The 20,312-nt window shown below is 43.1% G+C and overlaps 1 protein-coding gene across 10 annotated transcripts in view; it reads right to left on the reverse strand.

Moving 5' to 3' along the window:
• Positions 1-20,312, reverse strand: part of LOC128689495 (uncharacterized) — a 755,803-nt gene that overhangs the window by 326,612 nt on the left and 408,879 nt on the right. For 4 of the 10 annotated variants that reach the window (XM_070086432.1, XM_070086430.1, XM_070086431.1 and 1 more), the window contains one exon: positions 65-1,574. The exons of the other annotated variants lie outside the window; for them this stretch is intronic. In XM_070086432.1, the coding sequence (XP_069942533.1) occupies positions 65-107 (43 nt within the window). In that variant the 5' untranslated portion in view covers positions 108-1,574. The remainder of the gene's footprint in view (positions 1-64; positions 1,575-20,312) is intronic. 10 annotated transcript variants of the gene reach the window in all.

Raw genomic sequence — 20,312 nt, forward strand, 5'->3', positions numbered from 1 at the left:
CTTCATTAACCCTGATAAATATAATCCACTTGCTTAAGAACATTGAAAGTGCCATTGTGCTTACCATGGTAGTGGAAGTGATGGAAGTCGTGGAGATGGAACTTCATGGTGGGTACTCTCGGAGTCCCTCCAGAGTCTTGTCTTTGCCAGAGTTGTGCCTCCTTTTTTTCGGGTCTTTCTCAGGTACCACGACCTCCTTCCAGGGTCCTTCCTGAGCGCTACTTCATCCTTCCATGGTTCTTCCTGGGCCCTACCTCCTGCTTCCAGGGTTCTTCCTGGGCCCTACTTTCTGCTTCCAGGGTTGTTCCTGGACCCTACTTCCTGCTTCCAGGGTTGTTCCTGGGCCCTACTTCCTGCTTCCAGGGTTGTTCCTGGGCCCTACCTACTGCTTCCAGGGTTCTTCCTGGACCCTTCCTCCTGCTTCCAGGGTACTTCCTGGTCACTACCTCCTCACACTCGCCCACTACCTGCTACATGGCTTGCACTTCGCCACTTCCTCTCTGTTTCTGCTGAGTTTTGACAAATTCCAAGCAAACTGACTGTTATAATATGAGGAAGCACTAAACCTGTAGGGGTCATATAACACCTGGGGAACGAGAAACAATTAGGTTTGTTCCAAGGAATGGGAAGATAAATCCACTTCCTTGGATCAAGATTCCCTCGCCTGCACCAAAGTGCTTCCCTGGAAGAGATTTTTCAAGTCAAAATTCTTGTACATTATCTTCGTGTTACACGTACATTATCTTCGTCTCACATATTACTTGTACATTATCATTATTATCTTACGAGTTAGTATCACTTGTGTGGGTTATAAACAGAAATTTTCGACGGAGAGGCTTTCTAAAAGCTTATGAATTTTTCTCTTGCGGTAATAATCGTAAAAAATTGTAAAACTTTATGCGTAATGTGTTTCTCTGCATGCAAATACAGGAGTCACTGTTACCTGTGTCAGTGTGTACGGCTGCATCGCCTGGCTCTAGCCTGGCTGCATGCCAAATTATGTGGATGAAGAACTTCTTATTCTAGCCTATATCGTGTTTTTTTTCTCTTGAAATTCTTTCCGGATCTGTTCAACAGGCTTTCAATTTAGTCTTTTTAATGTGTAGAGGAAAAGCACAAGCCAAAATCACTCGCGATTTCAATTTCAAGCTGGGAAAAACAAACACATTTCACCCTATAATGTTTGTGACGAGTGAAGGGAATGTAAGTTAGATTACATCACTCCGCTGGGAACTGTTACACCTCCTTGCCAGAGCTCCTCTGGGCCTATTAAGGCCACGCTTGTCTCTCTGGGTATTATTAAGTGCTGTAGTCACATGGAAGTGTGCATTAGTTTCCTGGACGGGAATAATTCATACGAAACATTGCTGTATTATGTCTTGGACATGAGACGTCGTCTCTGCTGGAGGGAGTTAGGCGAGCGTATCTATTCCTTAATTAACAGGCTTAGGATCCTCCAGTGCTTCGCATGAAGCATAATGACATACGTCTGGAGTGATAATGACGATACCTGGACACCAGAGGGTGGCAGGTCAGATCCAGGTTCAGGACGACATGACCGCTGACGAATTAATCTGCAATAAAAAATGCAAACATTATTGCAGATACCAGGTTTATGTACTTTATGTACGAACTCATTAACAGTGAAGTATTTTACCGCCAACAAGAAATGGTATTACAGTAGACCATCTCGAATAAGTGGTAAAAATTTCATGTATGTTTCTGCCTATACACATTTAAAGATGATTTCTGTGTATTTCATTTGCAATGAAAAATTAATAAAATATTTGTATCACTTTTATTGAAGATGTGTGAAGCTCTGTGAGAGCTACCCAAGACAGTACACTTGAGACAGTGCCATGGGTTGTTACTGAGGGCCAGACTCTTTGTGCTGGAGTGGGTGCCAAGTGCTATCCTCAGCCTCTCCACAATTGTGTCCCCTTGCACTGACCTCCCCTCCCCTACCCCTAAATAACCCTTCTTACTGGCACTGACTTCCACCCCCTTCCCTCACAGGCAGTGAGCAGTCCCTCCTTCCTCCTCCATATCACTGGCACTGTGCCTACATTTAATCCACCATGCCAGAATAATGGATATAATTTAGTAAATCACAGTTGTCATGAGTCGTGACTTTAAATGGATAAACAATAGAGTGGTAAATCTTTTGGGTAAAAGTGAAAGGATTTTACAGGCGAATCAAAAGAGCAGAAGATCAAATTATTTACAAATACCAGTTTAAAAGAGAAGTCAAAGTTGTGAAGGAATTCAAAGACCAGTCTAAGGTGTATATAGGAATAAGATTAAGAGGTATATAGGAATAACATTAAGGGCAGATAAGAATAACAATAAGAAAAAATACGCCAATTTAAATGTAACTCAGGCCAACTTACTATTAGTAAAAAATAAAGGTATACTTTCATACTTTCAACACTTATTTCCTCTCAATATTACACGCGAAGATGCAAACGAAATTCCATAAATCAGTCAGTATACAGGTCAGGACGAGAATATACAAGATCGAAGTCACTAGTGTTATGGTCTTAAGATAACCAAAGATCAGTCACCGGACCATGACAAGCTTTTTTCAAGACTTCTAAAGGAATGTTAGGAGGAGTAAAGCAAATCATTACCTAATCTCCACAACAGATCATTACAAATAGGAATCGTACCGGATAATGGAAAAAATGACAAATACGGATTATTTTTTAGCAAAATTACACTACATGAGAATACTAGAAGGTCAATCTATCGATACCTTTCAAGGATCTATTGATACCCTTCAAGGATCTATTGATACCCTTCAAGGATCTATTGATACCCTTCAAGGATCTATTGATACCCTTCAAGGATTTATTGATACCCTTCAAGGATCTATTGTTACCCTTCAAGGATGTACTGATACCCATCAGGGATCTATCCTGAGCCTGGCTTCTAACTACAAGCTACTAACTTTCAACTCAATAGAGCAGGACATTGCTACCTAATTCAATTTCAAAAGCACTTTGAACAGGGTAGATATATTAAGATTAAGGAGAATATAAACTTTCTATAAAAAGTTTGGGAATTTCAATTTACTTTTGCTCGAACATAAGCATCACAAACATCAATATATTAACTTTAATGAATCACTAGTATATAATTATATCAAACATTAACTGTACCATCAGGTACATTAATGTAAATTGTAGTGTTTAAGTGAAACAAAGCTGAAGGGGATGGGAGAGTTTCAGTGGGGAGGAATAAATGGGATTAGGTCAGGGGTTTCAAATAGAGTTAGAGCTAAAGGAGGAGTAGCAATAATGTTGAAGGATAAGTTATGACATTAATTCAAGGATTATGTGGAGTAAAATAAAGGTTGGATGTGAAAAGTGGGTTATAGTAAGCGTATATGCACCTGGAGAAGAGAGACGTGTAGAGAGAGACAGATTTTGGGAAATGTTGATTGAATGCGTGGGGAGTTTAGAACCAAGAGTGAGAGCAATGGTGATTGGGGATTTCAATGCTAAAGTGGGCAAAAATGTTTTGGAGGGAGTAGTAGGTAAATTTGGGGTGCCAGGGGTAAATGAAAATGGGGAGCCTTTAATTGAGCTATGTGTAGAAAGAGGTTTGGTAATAAGTAATACATATTTTATGAAGAAGAGGATAAATATACAAGGTATGATATAGCACATAATGAAAGTAGTTTGTTAGATTATGTATTGGTGGATAAAAGGTTGATGGGTAGGCTCCAGGATGCACACGTTTATAGAGGGGCAACTGATATATCAGATTATTTAGTTGTCGCTACAGTTAGAGTAAGAGGTAGATGGAAAAAGAGGAAAATGGCAACAACAAGCAAGTATGAGTAGTGAGGGGGTTGAAGAGGGTTGGAATAGTTTTAAAAATGCAGTATTAGAATGTAGGATAGAAGTTTGTGGTTATAGGAGGGTGGGTGCAGGAGGAAAGAGGAGTAATTGGTGGAATGATGAAGTAAAGGGAGTGATAAAAGAGAAAAGGTTAGCTTATGAGAGGTTTTTACAAAGCAGAAGTGTTATAAGAAGAGTAGAGTATATGGAGAGTAAAAGAAAAGTGAAGGGAGTGGTGAGTGCAAAAAAAGAGCAGATGATAGAGTGGGAGAGGCACTGTCAAGAAATTTTAATGAAAATAAGAAAATTTTTTGGAGTTAAACAAGTTAAGAAAGCCTAGAGAACGAATGGATTTGTCAGTTAAAAACAGAGTAGGGGAGTTAGTAGATGGGGAGATGGAGGTTTTTGGTAGATGGCGAGAATATTTTTAGGAACTTTTAAATGTCGACGAAGAAAGGGAAGCAGTAATTTCATGCACTGGCCAGGGAGGTATACCATCTTTTAGGATTGAAGAAGAACAGGATATGAGTGTGGGGGAGGTGCGCGAGGCATTACGTAGAATGAAAGGGGGTAAAGCAGCTGGAACTGACGGGATCATGACAGAAATGTTAAAAGCAGGGGGAGATATAGTGTTGGAGTGGTTGATATTTTTGTTTAATAAATGTATGAAAGAGGGGAAGGTACCTAGGGATTGGCAGAGAGCATGTATAGTCCTTTTATATAAAGGGAAGGGGGAAAAAAAAGATTGTAAAAATTATAGAGGAATAAGTTTACTGAGTATACCAGGAAAAGTGTGCGGTAGGGTTATAATTGAAAGAATTAGAGGTAAGACAGAATGTAGTGGGTAGGGGATGTGTAGATCAAGTGTTTACATTAAAGCATATATGTGAACAGTATTTAGATAAAGGTAGGGAAGTTTTTATTGCATTTATGGATTTAGAAAAGGCATATGATAGAGTGGATAGGGGAGCAATGTGGCAGATGTTGCAAATATATGGAATAGGTGGTAAGTTACTAAATGCTGTAAAGTGTTTTTATGAGGATAGTGAGGCTCAGGTTAGGGTGTGTAGAAGAGAGGGAGACTACTTCCCAGTAAAAGTAGGTCTTAGACAGGGATGTATAATGTCACCATGGTTGTTTAATATATTTATAGATGGGGTTGTAAAAGAAGTAAATGCTAGGGTGTTTGGGAGAGGGGTGGGATTAAATTATGGGGAATCAAATACAAAATAGGAATTGACACAGTTGTTTTTTGCTGATGATACTGTGCTCATGGGAGATTCTAAAAATTGCAAAGGTTAGTGGATGAGCTTGGGAGTGTGTGTAAAGGTAGAAAGTTGAAAGTGAACATAGAAAAGAGTAAGGTGATGAGGGTATCAAATGATTTAGATAAAGAAAAATTGGATATCAGATTGGGGAGGAGGAGTATGGAAGAAGTGAATGTTTTCAGATACTTGGGAGTTGATGTGCTGGTGGATGGATTTATGAAGGATGAGGTTAATCATAGAATTGATGAGGGAAAAAAGGTGAGTGGTGCATTGAGGTATATGTGGAGACAAAAAACGTTATCTATAGAGGCAAAGAAGGGAATGTATGAAAGTATAGTAGTACCAACACTCTTATATGGGTGTGAAGCTTGGGTTGTGAATGCAGCAGCGAGGAGGCGGTTGGAGGCAGTGGAGATGTTCTGTCTAAGGGCAATGTGTGGTGTAAATATTATGCAGAAAATTCGGAGTGTGGAAATTAGGAGGTGTGGAGTTAATAAAAGCATTAGTCAGAGGGTTGAAGAGGGGTTGTTGAGGTGGTTTAGTCATTTAGAGAGAATGGATCAAAGTAGAATGACATTGAGAGCGTATAAATCTGTAGGGGAAGGAAGGCGGGGTAGGGGTCGTCCTAAAAGAGGTTGGAGGGAGGGGGTAAAGGAGGTTTTGTGGGCGAGGGGCTTGGACTTCCAGCAAGTGTGCATGAGTGTGTTAGGAGTGAATGGAGACGAATGGTATTTAGGACCTGACGATCTGTTGGAGTGTGAGCAGGGTAATATTTAGTAAAGGGATTCAGGGAAACTGGTTATTTTTATATAGCCAGACTTGAGTCCTGGAAATTGGAAGTACAATGACTGCACTCTAAAGGAGGGGTTCGGGATATTAGCAGTTTGGAGGGATATGTTGTGTATCTTTATAGGTATATGCTTCTAAGCTGTTGTGTTCTGAGCACCTCTGCAAAAACAGTGATTATGTGTGAGTGAGGTGAAAGTGTTGAATGATGAAAGTATTTTCTTTTTGGGGATTTTCTTTCTTTTTTGGGTCACCCTGCCTCGGTGGGAGACGGCCGACTTGTTAAAAAAAAATCTTTAAAAAAGTGGTGTTTGTCATGTGACCCCCCCCCCTGTCCCACACCAAACAATGCCATTAACAGATACAAAAACAAATATTTATTTCCTTGTAAAGCTTACAATGTGTGGTTTACATGTTATAAGATTTTAAATACAAAGATGGCCACTATCATGCCTAGGCACTTAGGGCAGACTAATACTAATTATGTTATTTTGATATATGTAGGTCATATTTGAGCAGTATATTTGAACATATTATTAGGTACTTAATTAGATATGTTCTCAGTTAAGTACATACATACAGTGGAACCCCAAGTTTGAACAAACACATTGATTATCGAATGCTTCGAGTTTCAACCACTTTTTTTGCACCAATTGTGTCCCGAGTATCGAACATGCCCCGTGTTTCGAACTGCATACCAGACCTATCTGCCTGCCCCATGCCTGCATGGGGAGGCACGCAGGCATAGTGAGTCAGTCTGGCTTTGTTTCTTGAGTGAACTTTACATTATATACTAGGCATTTAAAGTGCCTTAGAGCGACAAAATGCACATACAGTACACTCATTACTTACCTTAAAATATTTGTAGTCTTAACCCTTTGACTGTTTCGGTCGTATATATACGTCTTACGTGCCACTGTTTCTGACGTATTTATATGCGTAAATTCTAGCGGCTTCAAATCAAGCAGGAGAAAGTTGGTAGGCCTACATGAGAGAATGGGTCCTGAATGGTGGGTGTGCACCCTGTGAAAAAAATCTGGGACTCAGTGGTGCGTTGTGGGAACACCATCTTGGTAGTCCATTTGCACCATACCTCGTGGTAAGAAGTACCTTACTCCTCACCGGATAGGAGGTCTTTTGTTCACAATTGATAGCTCTAACAGCGATGGAAGTGTCAGTGAAAGCGAATTCCATGGGTTTCAAGTGGGTGTGACCGAAAACAGTGCCCAGGATAACGTAATTAGTGATGAAAACCCAGATGACCTACGACCTTCCACCTCTGGTGCTGGGCCGGCTCGTTCACGTTCACCTGTACCAGGACGAAAGAGGAAACTATTTGCCCGTGTACAAGACTCAGATGTGAGCAGTGAAATTGATAGTGATGGTGATTTCAAAGCTATTGAAAGCAGTTCTAGTTGCAACAGTGAGGGTGAATATTCCCCATTGAAGCAGCAGTATATACGACGTAGCATGCAGTCTGGTAGCGTGTCATATGCTGTTCCAAGAGGAAGGAGTATATCTCGGAGCACATCCTGTGGCCCTACACCACGACCTGATAATGAAGATGACGATATTGTTACGATGGGTATGAATGATATGAGTGGGGCAGCAGGTGGTGGTGGTGATAGTGATGGTGGCATGAGTCATGTGGCGGCAGCAGAGGGCCACGCTATTACCGACGCTGCTGACTGCATAACTACAACCAACCCCACACTCCCACAACAACCACAACCTGCACAACCACAACCTGCACAACCACAACCTGCACAACCACAACCACATTTCAATATCTAGAACCTACCAGCAGACCGCATCTGGGATTGGCAGCAAGGTGAATAGTTTGTTCCCAGTCCCCATGACTTTGATGAAACACAAAGTGGAATACGGCCATCGTGTACACTTGGGAACAATGCTACTGAACTGAAATGCTTTCAGTTATTCTTCAATGAACCCCTGATGGACATTATTGTCAGGGAAACCAACACATACTATGAGTACACCATGGCAAATACAATTCTTTCACCAAGATCACGACTACACCAGTAAGGACACAACTGTGGCAAAGAGGTACCTGTTCTTTGCCACAATAATGCTTATGCCACATGTGTATAAGCACACTGTCACCACAAAGTGTTCAACAGAACGCCTGATTTCAACCCCAGGTTTTAGTGACATTATTGGAGTAAATCGTTTTTTGATACTGTTACGTATGTTACACTTTTCAGACAAAACAAGGCCTGACAGAAGCGACAGGTTTTATAAGATCAGAAATGTGTTTATGTACCTAAAGCAAAAGTGTTGCATGTATTTTTATCCCTTCAGGAAGCTTGTTATTGATGATTCTTTGATTTTGTTCAAAGGAAGACTCTCATTCAAGCAATATATACCAAGCAAGATTGCAAAAAGTGGTCTCATTTTGGATATCATTGTGTACACTGGCAGTAATACATTGAGAGATACCAGGAAGTTATTGAGTATCTCTGGTGATGTGGTTCGAACAATGATGGAACCATATCTTGGTAAGGAGCATATATTATATACTGATAGCTGGTACACAAGCCCCACACTCAGTGATTTCTTGCGAGTGAACATGACAGACGTGTGTGGCACAGTGCGTGGTAATCGTAAGCATATGCCAAGGTTCAACGCTGGCACTCGCAGAGGTGAGGTGCAGGCCTTTGCTGCCAATGACATCATGGCATTTCGGTGGCATGACAAACGTGATGTCATGTTGTTGATATCAGTTCACCGAAACGAAATGGCACACACTGGCAGGCACAATAGAGAGACTAATGAACCCATTCTAAAACCTGCAGCTGTCATGTACTACAACCTCAATATGCACTTAGTGGACAAATGTGACATTCATATTGGGTTTGCTGATTGTGTACGCAAGAGTTATAAGTGGTATATGAAACTTTTTTTCCATCTTGATATTTTCATGCTAAATGCTTGTAACATATACAAATTGAGGACCAACAACAAACCAAAATATGGTGAATTTTGTTTGTCAGTCATCAGACAAATAATCGTCAAGTACCAAGGAGCAACACCTGCAATAGACCAGCGCCCACGAAATTACCAACACATGCCATCTCGTTTGAGGCTTGGTGATCACTACCCCATACAACTGCCTCCTACTGCTTTCAAGAAAACTGCTCAGAAGAGGTGTTTTGTATGTGGACATACCACAAAACGTCCACAAACACACAGACACACTTGTTTTTTTGTGTGAGGAGTGTCAAGTACCACTATGCGGCTGCAGCAGTTCCAGGAAAGTGTTCAGTGACTGTATATATGTATATATATTATGGAACAATAGTAATAAACAATGTTTTGTATTGTTTGTTTGTGTAAACAAGTTTTATACCAATCTAATAGTGATAATGTTTGTTCAGTTATTGTGTTGTAAACAGTGAGTGTATATTTGAACAATGCACCTTACTTTGGTCTCACAGGCCACATAAGTTACTAAGAAAAGAAAAATATTGGAAAATACAAGAAACCTTCGAATTGGAGTAAATAAAAGAATACCGGGTGGGCGAGATTCGCCGCTGTTGCCATACGCCGCTCATTTTTTGCCAACTTTGCATCTCTATACCTTGGTAAGTACTGAAGGCAAAAAAAAAAATTTTAGGCTTAAAACACTCAGTAAAATAATCCTAACATTTTGGTAAGAAAATTTTTTTTTTTCGAATATTTTGCGACATAGAATGACAGTTTCAGAAAGGGGCCTGCGACAGTCAAAGGGTTAATATTCTTAATAGTTCTAACTTGTATGACAATGTAATATAAGGCAGTAGACTCAGCACAGAATAAGACTGACAGAAACCAAACAAATCCCTAACTTGTGTAAGTAAACATCAGATGGTATAGCACGATAATCTTTAACAATGGAATTATCACATAACCAAATATCAATAAGCAGTATAAAGAAGCCGTAAGCAACTGGCAAGGAGAAAGAGACAACAAACAGACCTAACTAGTAACAATATTATTATTATTAGTATTATTATTATTATTATTATTATTATCAAAGAAAGTGGTAAACCGGCTAGTAACAACAGCTTGTCGTCCAAAATGTCACAAAACCCCCAAATTGCTGAATATGAGCTTAGCAACTTCCAAATGTCGACTACAACAGCGCGAGGATACCAGTCTGAGACAGATCTAGGTTATATCCTGGAGTTAAATCATGTCGAGTGTCTCACGACACACAGCCAGAATATATAAAATAATACTAATCCTAAATACATGTCTGAGACCATAGTTCTACATGAAAACAAGATGCATGTCTTGGCTCACCAATGACAACATTCTCTACATAACAAATTGGATGGCGAGTACTGAAAGAGCAAGGACAGACGAGGCTCAGCCTGAACCGAGGCTGGAGGGCAAGAGAGAGAGAGAGAGAGAGAGAGAGAGAGAGAGAGAGAGAGAGAGAGAGAGAGAGAGAGAGAGAGAGAGAGAGAGAGAGAATTCGCGTTTGCAGGTAGGAGGTAAATTATGCTGAGGTGAGTTTGACACACTACCCAGCATGCACCAGAACTGATAAACAATATCAGTAAAGAAGCAGCTCAAAAAAGCCGGACCCATTCACGTTTCTGCAAGCACAGAAATAGAATAATAGAAGCACATGGCGCCTATAAACCATGATATTTTCATTTGAGCAATTAACGAAAATAATTACTGCAATATAATATTTAATAACACGTAAAATAATAATGCACATAAATACAGTTAAGCCTATTTGAACTGAAGACTTGACAAAAACCCATTTACAACGTGGGAGACAAGTCCTCGGCTTTAAGTTACAGAACACTCGGCTTAATCTCAGCTGGTGAAATACTGATAGAATCAATAATAGTGGATGAAAATAAAAGCCACCATGAAAGATATCGTCTTCAACGATATGAATCATGAATTCTTGTGCTGATGTGTTGTCATTCAGGTATGCGTCGAGATCCATTGTAAAATTAATCGTGTCCAGTGTTGTGTTTGGAAAATTTTCGTTAGAGTGAAAGTTTTCCGGTATTTATTTTGGTGTGTACGTGTGTGAACTCACCTAATTGTGGTTGCAGGGGTCAATTCATAGCTCCTGGCCCCGCCTGCTTGCTGGTCGCTACCAGGTCCACTCTCTCCCTGCTCCACGAGCTTTATCGTACCTCTTCTTAAAGCTATGTATGGATCCTGCCTTCACTACATCACTCTCCAGACTGTTCCACTTCCTAACACTTTACGAGTGAAAAAGTACTGCCTAACATCCCTGTGAACCATCGGAGTTTTCAACTTCCAGTTATGACCCCTTGTTGCTGCGTCACATCTCTGAAACATTCTGTCTCTATTCACCTCAATTCCCATCAGTATTTTATATGTCATTATCATGTCTTCCTTATGCCTCCTGTCCTCCACTGTTGTCAGGATGAGTTCCCTTAACCTCTCCTCGTAGGACAAACCCCTCGGCTCCGGGATCGTCTGTGTACACTGTCAGCATCATTTTTTATGTATCATAACCTCATGACACAGCTTTGAGCTGCTCTGCCTTATGGTACACGGATGATTCGTGAATTACCAATGCATCGTGAGTGAAGCCAATGCAAAGTCAAGGTCTCGAGGAAAAAGGGGGTGGGGGATAAGAAGTACCCAGAAATGGGGGGTATGTAGAACGCAGGTGCCAGATTCGGGCAACAAGCAATTGCCCAAAAGAAAATCCAGATTCTGGGGTCGTTAAAGAAAAGTATTATAGTCACTTGGGACCCAGGAGAGTCAGCCTGCATCTCAATTATCATATGAGATGACAAAAAAGAGGGCAGCTTAAAGAATAAATGAAAAGAAGAAACATAACCCACCCTGAATCACGGTCACCTCTGCGGCAAGAGGCAGCACTGTTGCTACAGTATCTGAATGATTGTGTACCACCAAACTGGCAACTACAGAACTGACTAAGCAAAGCTTTGCAAAAATCACGTCTTCAGACAAGATGACTATGCAAGCGTCTATCGATAGTTAATAATCGTGTTGGGTAATAAGCAATTATTCCACGAGTCATACATCTTTGAATTCCCCTACAGGATATGCAGGCAACCTCCAGTATCACTTTCACTCATCAGAGGTCTTTCTGCATAGTCACCCGATGTCTCAGCAGGTCACGAATACGTAACGAGATGATCCATATTCCATCAAGTGGAGCAACTCAGTCACCACAACTCTGCCAACAGAAGCTGTGCTAGAACATGGCCGGTAATGAAGCCTCCTTTTGCTTGGGAGCTGGACTTCACGAAAGTTAAATATCCTCACTTATGAAACCAAAAGAAGGGGGGGGGGGGAAGAGATTTAGATTCAAACCAAGAAAAGGGAGAAAATAACTAATTCCTTGGATTAAGAAACCCTTTGCTATGGTAAGGAAATCCCTTAAAGAAAATTGATTGTGTCAGTCTTCTATCTCCAACATGATACTAAGTTGTGAATATATACATTTAAAATTAGGAGGTTGTCTTATCAGTTTTTATGCTTTTTTTGGACTTATTTTCTGTTGGTAATAGTTGTTTCTTACATCTAGTAAGTCATTATATTTGGCATGTTTCACACATAACTGCAAACCTGCACACCATCAATAAAACAACTTTAGGCATGTTGATTTATTACTGGTGTAAATGAGGGCCCAATTCATATATAAGATGACCACCAGTTGCACTGGAAGTTGGCCAGAGTGAGGAGGGGAACCCAAGGTAGACTAGCCTGTGACTAGGGGCCACCCTGGAGCTTCATTTCCTCACATGATTTCAGCTGATTTCGTCTGTATGTTGGAAAATTCGTTAGTGAACTAAATTTAAAAAAAAAAAGTCTTTGAAATGTGCACAGTAAATGGAAATTGCCTCTTCTGATCGGCTTCAAAATTTCAGCCCTGGTGTGTTTACCATTAAGTCCCATTTTGCCAGTTTTATTAAATGGCAATATTGATTTCTATTCTATAAACAAAGAATGTTTTTTCCTATTGGATGGAAAATAATAACTATGATACATTCCATCAGAAGAAAAAGACTAAGTTTAGAGCATCGAGGAACAAATTTGAAATTGTAAAGAAATAGTTAAAAAACTTTAAATTGTTAGATTCAGAGCAATTACTGTAGAATGTCTTTGATGATCAATTTCAAACTATCATTATTATTTCTTAATACCCTCATGCAAGGGACTGATTGTATGCAATATGGGGATACTTTATTCAGATCGCACAATGACTGAAATACATCTTATTTTATATAATATTGGTAGTCTGAATATACGTTGTTGTTGTTGTTGTTATAGATTCGCCGGTATAATCGCCCGGCTTAGGCTTTTTCCAAGAGGTGACCCGGCCTTGGCTCCCTATCGAGGGAGTGTCTCAGACCAATGTCTGTCATGGGAGGAGGTACAAGTACCTTCTCATCGTCTAGGACCAGTTTTCCCCAGGCCCAGCCTCAATCCCCACCCCCACGGGGCTCGGAGAGAGAAGCTAGGCACCTAGGGCTGCCTCATACCCCGCCCACACTGGGCTCGAAGGGTGAGGCAGCTGAATAGCAGCAGACGTTGTCAGGAGGTGCAAAGGCAGCAAGCATTACAGGGCCCTTTTGGAGCCACACCCCAGTTTTGGGCTGAAACCCGAGCGCTGGGGAATCTTAAGAATGCTTCTTGTGGTGTGTGTTGCTGCTGCTGCTGCTGCTACACTTGTCCACTGGAATCTGTCTGAATATATGGATGCTCAGAAGCAAATATCTGGGAAATTTTTATAATCTTCAAACACTGGACTGCTTCATAAATTATGCCTCCCCTGTTATTCTTCCTTTATGGCGAGATACCACAAGCTTATTAAGAGTACAGTGAGTCTTCACAGGAGCTGTGACTCGACCCAAGCAACCACAATTAGGTGAGTACACACACACACACACACACACACACACACACACACACACACACACACACACACACACACACACACACAGCGACCGCACTGTGGCAGGAAATTATTGTCTCAGTGAAACAATATGACTCCTACTTGTGCTCTGGACCAAGTGTGTCACCAGGCAAAATTACAGCCTCAGTCCACACAACCTGCCCTCTCAGTCCACACAACCTGCCCTCTCAGTCCACACAACCTGCCCTCTCAGTCCACACAACCTGCCCTCTCAGTCCACACAACCTGTCCTCTCGGTCCACACAACCTGCCCTCTCGGTCCACACAACTGCCCTCTCGGTCCACACAACCTGCCCTCTCCGTCCACACAACCTGCCCTCTCCGTCCACACAACCTGCCCTCTCAGTCCACACAACCTGCCCTCTCAGTCCACACAACCGCCCTTTCAGTCCACACAGCCTGCCCTCTCGGTCCACACAACCTGCCCTCTCGGTCCACACAACTGCCCTCTCAGTCCACACAACCTGCCCTCTCGGTCCACACAACCTGCCCTCTCGGTCCACACAACCTGCCCTCTCGGTCCACACAACCTGCCCTCTCAGTACGCACAACCTGCCCTCTCAGTCCACACAACCTGCACTCTCAGTCCACACAACCTGCCCTCTCAGTCCACACAACCTGCCCTCTCAGTCCACACAACCTGCCCTCTCAGTCCACACAACCTGCCCTCTCAGTCCACACAACCTGCCCTCTCAGTTCACACAACCTGCCCTATCAGTCCACACAACCTGCCCTCTCAGTCCACACAACCTGCCCTCTCAGTCCACACAACCTGCCCTCTCAGTCCACACAACCTGTCCTCTCAGTCCACACAACCTGCCCTCTCAGTCCACACAACCTGCCCTCTCAGTCCACACAACCTGCCCTCTCAGTCCACACAACCTGTCCTCTCAGTCCACACAACCTGCCCTCTCAGTCCACACAACCTGCCCTCTTAGTCCACACAACCTGCCCTCTCAGTCCACACAACCTGCCCTCTCAGTCCACACAACCTGCCCTCTCAGTCCACACAACCTGCCCTCTCAGTCCACACAACCTGCCCTCTCAGTCCACACAACCTGCCCTCTCAGTCCACACAACCTGCCCTCTCAGTCCACACAACCTGCTCTCTCAGTCCATACAACCTGCTCTCTCTGTCCACACAACCTGCACTCTGAGCATTCTGAGCCTGAATTCTGTCCACCAAACCTGCTTTCTCAGTTAAGAGAACCTACCCTCTCAGGCCACGGAACCAACCCTGTCAGGCCACAGAATCTACCCTCTCAGGACAAGGAATCTGCCCTCTCAGGCCACAAATTAAATTATTCTACAGAATGGATATAAATGCGTTGGTAATGGTTCAAAGAAGAATGACAAACTGATAAATAAGACACGCGTGCAACAGTTAGGCAGCTTTATTCCGAAATGTTTCGCCTACACAGTAGGTTTCATCAGTCGAGTACAGAAAGTAGGTAGGAGCAGTAGAGATGTGTAGACGATGTCATCAGCCCATCACCCTTGAAGACGTAGATTCGAGGTCAGTCCCTCAGCCTGGAGTCGATGTGTTCAGGCCATCAATCTTGTAGAAGATTGATGGACTGAACACATCAACTCCAGGCTGAGGGACTGATTACCTCAAACTCCTCCTCTCCTTACACCTTCCTGCTTTGTATCGGACTGATGAAGCCACTGTGTGGCGAAACGTTTCCTCAATAAAGATTCCCGTATGTTGCATTAGTGTCTCAATCTTTAATCAAGTGTCAGAATGGTTGGATCTGAGAGGGACGTGACCTCTCAGTGATTACATTCTTCTACTACTCTACACCTCTCCTGCCGACAGTATATGTCTCCACACTGTCGCTTGATCTCCACACTGTTTCTGACTATGGAACAGAGCTTTTCTCCAGGATGAGGGACTGACAACCTCAAATCTACGTCTTCAAGGGTGATGAACTGATTACATCGTCTTCACATACTGCACCTTCGTACTTTCTGTACTCGACTGAAGAAGCCTACTGTGTAGGCGAAACGTTTAGGAATAAAGTTGCTTAACTGTTGCCTCTGTGTTTTGCCTACCAACCTTTTGGTATTGTATACCATTTTGATATTCAAAAAGAAGGGTATAAAAAGAAGAGGAATTTGAGGTAATCAATCCCTCAGCCTGGAATTGATGTGTTCCGTCCATCAGTCTTGAAGAAAGTCTAGTATATGTTTGTATGTATAATGTTCGCCAAGACCGGAGTCCTGGCACGGGTCTCAATCTTGTAATGATCCGTCCAGCTGCTCCACCATATGGCTGGAGAAGTGGCTTATATACTGAAGTCAGGTGAGTGGAAGCAGGAGGAGGCGGAGTCACATTGGATGCATCCACAAGTGTAAGTAGGTCTTCGCCCTAAGGTTGGGCAGGTGTTGAAGAATTCCAGATCCTATGATGTTAAAGTGTCTGACATGTGATAAATGGTTTACAAAATCGACATGTTGAAGAATGAGACACACATGCAACATCACGGGATCCTGATACAAGGAATTCTTCAACACTTGTCCAACCTTCAGACGAAGACCTACTTACACTAGTGGATGATTCCACTGTGACTCCGCCTCCCACTGCTTCGATTCTATAAATTATTTCTCCGACCATTTTCTGTAATTTCTTCAAGATTGATGGGCTGAACACATCGAATGCAGGCTGAGGGACTGATTACCTCAAACTCCTCCTCTCCTTCCTTAGGTTAACAGCTAGTTGAAAGGTTCTGAACCTCTCAAAGAGGGTTTTAAGACGGAACACATGTTGATCCCACGTATCAGAAACTACAACTATATTGTCCAGATAACCTGTCGTGCCTTCGAGTCTTTTAATAGCCTGTGGGATCAATTTTTGGAGTGCAACAGGAAAGTTCCGCATTCTGAATGGGGTTACAGTATATTAATAGTGACCTCCTGGAATGACAAAGGCAGAAATCTCCTTCACTTTATCTGTTAAAGGTACCTAGTATAACCTTTAAGGATAGGAGATCTACTTTGAAAACAAAAGGTGTCTTACTCACACAATCCACCACATCATCCAAACGTGGAAGAGGGTAAGCATCTGGTACTATGACCTCATTCACCTTACGGTAGTCGGTACACATCCGTCATCCTCCATCAGTCTTCTTAACAAGGATGCACGGTGAAACCCACTGGCTGGACGATTACTTCACCAGTCCATGCACTAACAAACGCAACTTCAAGCTGACGTAGCCTCTATTTTTCAGGATTAGCTTTGAAGGGAGAGAGTTTAATAGGTTTTACAGCGCCTACGTCCACATTGTGATAACCAAAGTTGCACTTTTTCAGAACATCCGAAAATATGTCTGGATAGGTGTGCTGAAGGGTAGTTAAGTGTTTTTACTTGGTCTTCTGCAAGTCCCGACATTATGTGGCGAGGATCCTGGAGGATGGCCGAATTAGGGAGCTGATTTAGACCTCTGGAATTGTATACAGGAAATCAGGGGCGTCCACAAGGGCAGGGACACAGGACAAAGTCATTACTGGGACCTTAGGTGGTTCAAAGAATAGCTTAATCCGCTGACTGCCGTCCAGGTGCACGACGCATCGATTTTGTCCAAATTAGAATATTATTTTTATACAGTTGAATTTGTGTGCTAAGTGATACTGTCCTAATTTAGCTCATTTCAACCTGGGATGTTAACAGCCCAGTACCTCCTTCCTGCTAGGATGAGAAGTATGTTCCTCACAAACTGAAGCACCACCACAATACTAGAACACCACCATAACACTGGAGCACCACCATAACACTGGAGCACCACCATAACACTGGGCACCACCATAACACTGGAGCACCACCATAACACTGGAGCACCACCATAACACTGGAGCACCGCCATAACACTGGAGCACCACCATAACACTGGGGCACCACTATAACACTGGGGCACCACCATAACACTGGGGCACCACCATAACACTGGAGCACCACCATAACACTGGGGCACCACCATAACACTGGAGCACCACCATAACACTGGAGCACCACCATAACACTGGAGCACCGCCATAACACTGGAGCACCACCATAACACTGGGGCACCACCATAACACTGGGGCACCACCATAACACTGGGGCACCACCATAAAACTGAAGCATCAAAATAACATTGGGGCACCACCATAACACTGGGGCACCACCCTAACACTGGGGCACCACCATAACACTGGAGCACCACTATAACAATGAAGCACCACCATAACACTGGAGCACCACCATAACACTGGAGCACCACAATAACACTGAAGCATCACCATAACACTGGAGCACTACCATAACACTGAAGCACCACCATAACACTGGAGCACCACCATAACACTGGAACACCATCATAACACTGGAACACCATCATAAAACTGAAGCACCACCATAACACTGAAGCACCAACCTAACACTGGAACACCACCATAACACTGAAGCACCACTATAACACTGGAGCACCACAACACTGGAGCACCACCATAACTCTGGAGCACCACCATAACTCTGAAGCACCACCGTAAGACTGGAGCAACATCACAACACTAGAACACCAATATAACATTGGAGCACCACAATAACACAGGAGCACCACCACAACACTGGAGCACCAACATAGAACTGAGGCACCACCATAACAGTGGAGAACCACCATAGTACTATAGCACCACGATCATCACCATAGTACTGGAGTACCACCACAGTACTGGAGCACCACCTTAGTACTGGAGCAACACCACAGAATTGGAGCACCACCATAACACTGGGCACAACCATAATACTGTAGCACCACCATAACACTGGAGAACCACCATAACACTGGAGCACCTCTATAATACTGGAGCACCACTATAGCACTGGAGCACAACCATAGTACTGGACCACCACAACACAGGAACACCACCACAACGCTGAAATACCACCATAACACTGGAGCACTACCATAACACTGAAGCACCACCATAACACTGGAGCACTACAATAACACAGAAGCACTATCATAAAATTGGAGCACCACCATAACACTGGAACACCACCATAACACAGTAGCACAAACGTAACACTGGAGCACCTCCATAACACTGGAGCACCACCATAACACTGGAGCATCACTATAACACTGTAGCACCACCATAGCACTGGAGCACCACCATGACACTGAAGCACCGCCATAACACTGGAGCACCACCATAACACTGGAGCACCAAAATAATACTGAAGCACCACCATAACAATGGAGCACCAAAATAATACTAAAGCGCTCTCATAACACTGGTGCACCACCACAACACTGGAGCACCACCATAACACTGGAGCACCACTATAACACTGGGGCACGACCATAACACTGGAGCACCACCATAACACTGAAGCACTACAATAACACTGGAGCACCAAAATAATACTGAAGCACTACCATAACACTGTAGCACGACCACAACACTGGAACACCACCACAGCACTGGAGCGCCACAGTAACACTGGAGCACCACCATAACACTGGAACCCCACAATAACACTGAAGCACCACCATACCACTAGAGCACCACCATACAACTAGAGCACCACCATAACACTGAAGCACCACCATAACACTGGAGCACCAAAATAATACTGAAGCACTCCCATAACACTGGAGCACGACCACAACACTGGAGCATTACCATAGCACTAGAGCACCACCATAGCACTATAGCACCACCATAACACTGGAGCACCACAATAACACTGAAGCACCACCATAGCACTAGAGCACCACCATAAAACTGAAGCACCACCATAACACTGGAGCACCAAAATAATACTGAAGCACTACCATAACACTGGAGCACGACCACAACACTGGAGCATCACCATAGCACTAGAGCACCACCATAACACGAGCACCACCATAACACTGGAGCACCACCAAAACACTGGAGCCCCACAATAACACTGAAGCACCACCATAGTACTAGAGCACCACCATAGCACTAGAGCACAACCAAAACACTGGAGCACCACCATAGCACTAGAGCACCACCATAATACTGGAGCATTTCAGTAACACTGAAGCACCACCATAGCACTAGAGCACCACCATAACACTGGAGCCCCACAATAACACTGAAGCACCACCATAGCACTAGAGCACCACCATAGCACTAGAGCACCACCAAAACACTGGAGCACCACCATAGCACTAGAGCACCACCATAATACTCGAGCATTTCAGTAACACTAAAGCACCACCATAGCACTAGAGCACCACCCTAACACTGGAGCACCATAACACTGGAGCACCACCATAGCACTAGAGCACCACTATAATACTCGAGCATTTCAGTAACACTAAAGCACAACCATAGCACTAGAGCACCACCCTAACACTGGAGCACCATAACACTAAAGCACCACCATAGCACTAGAGCACCACCATAACACTGGAGCACAACCATAAAACTGGAACACCACTATAA

The sequence above is a fragment of the Cherax quadricarinatus genome, chromosome 18 (assembly GCF_038502225.1).
Source record: "Cherax quadricarinatus isolate ZL_2023a chromosome 18, ASM3850222v1, whole genome shotgun sequence".
In the NCBI taxonomy this organism is placed as follows: Eukaryota; Metazoa; Arthropoda; class Malacostraca; order Decapoda; family Parastacidae; genus Cherax; species Cherax quadricarinatus.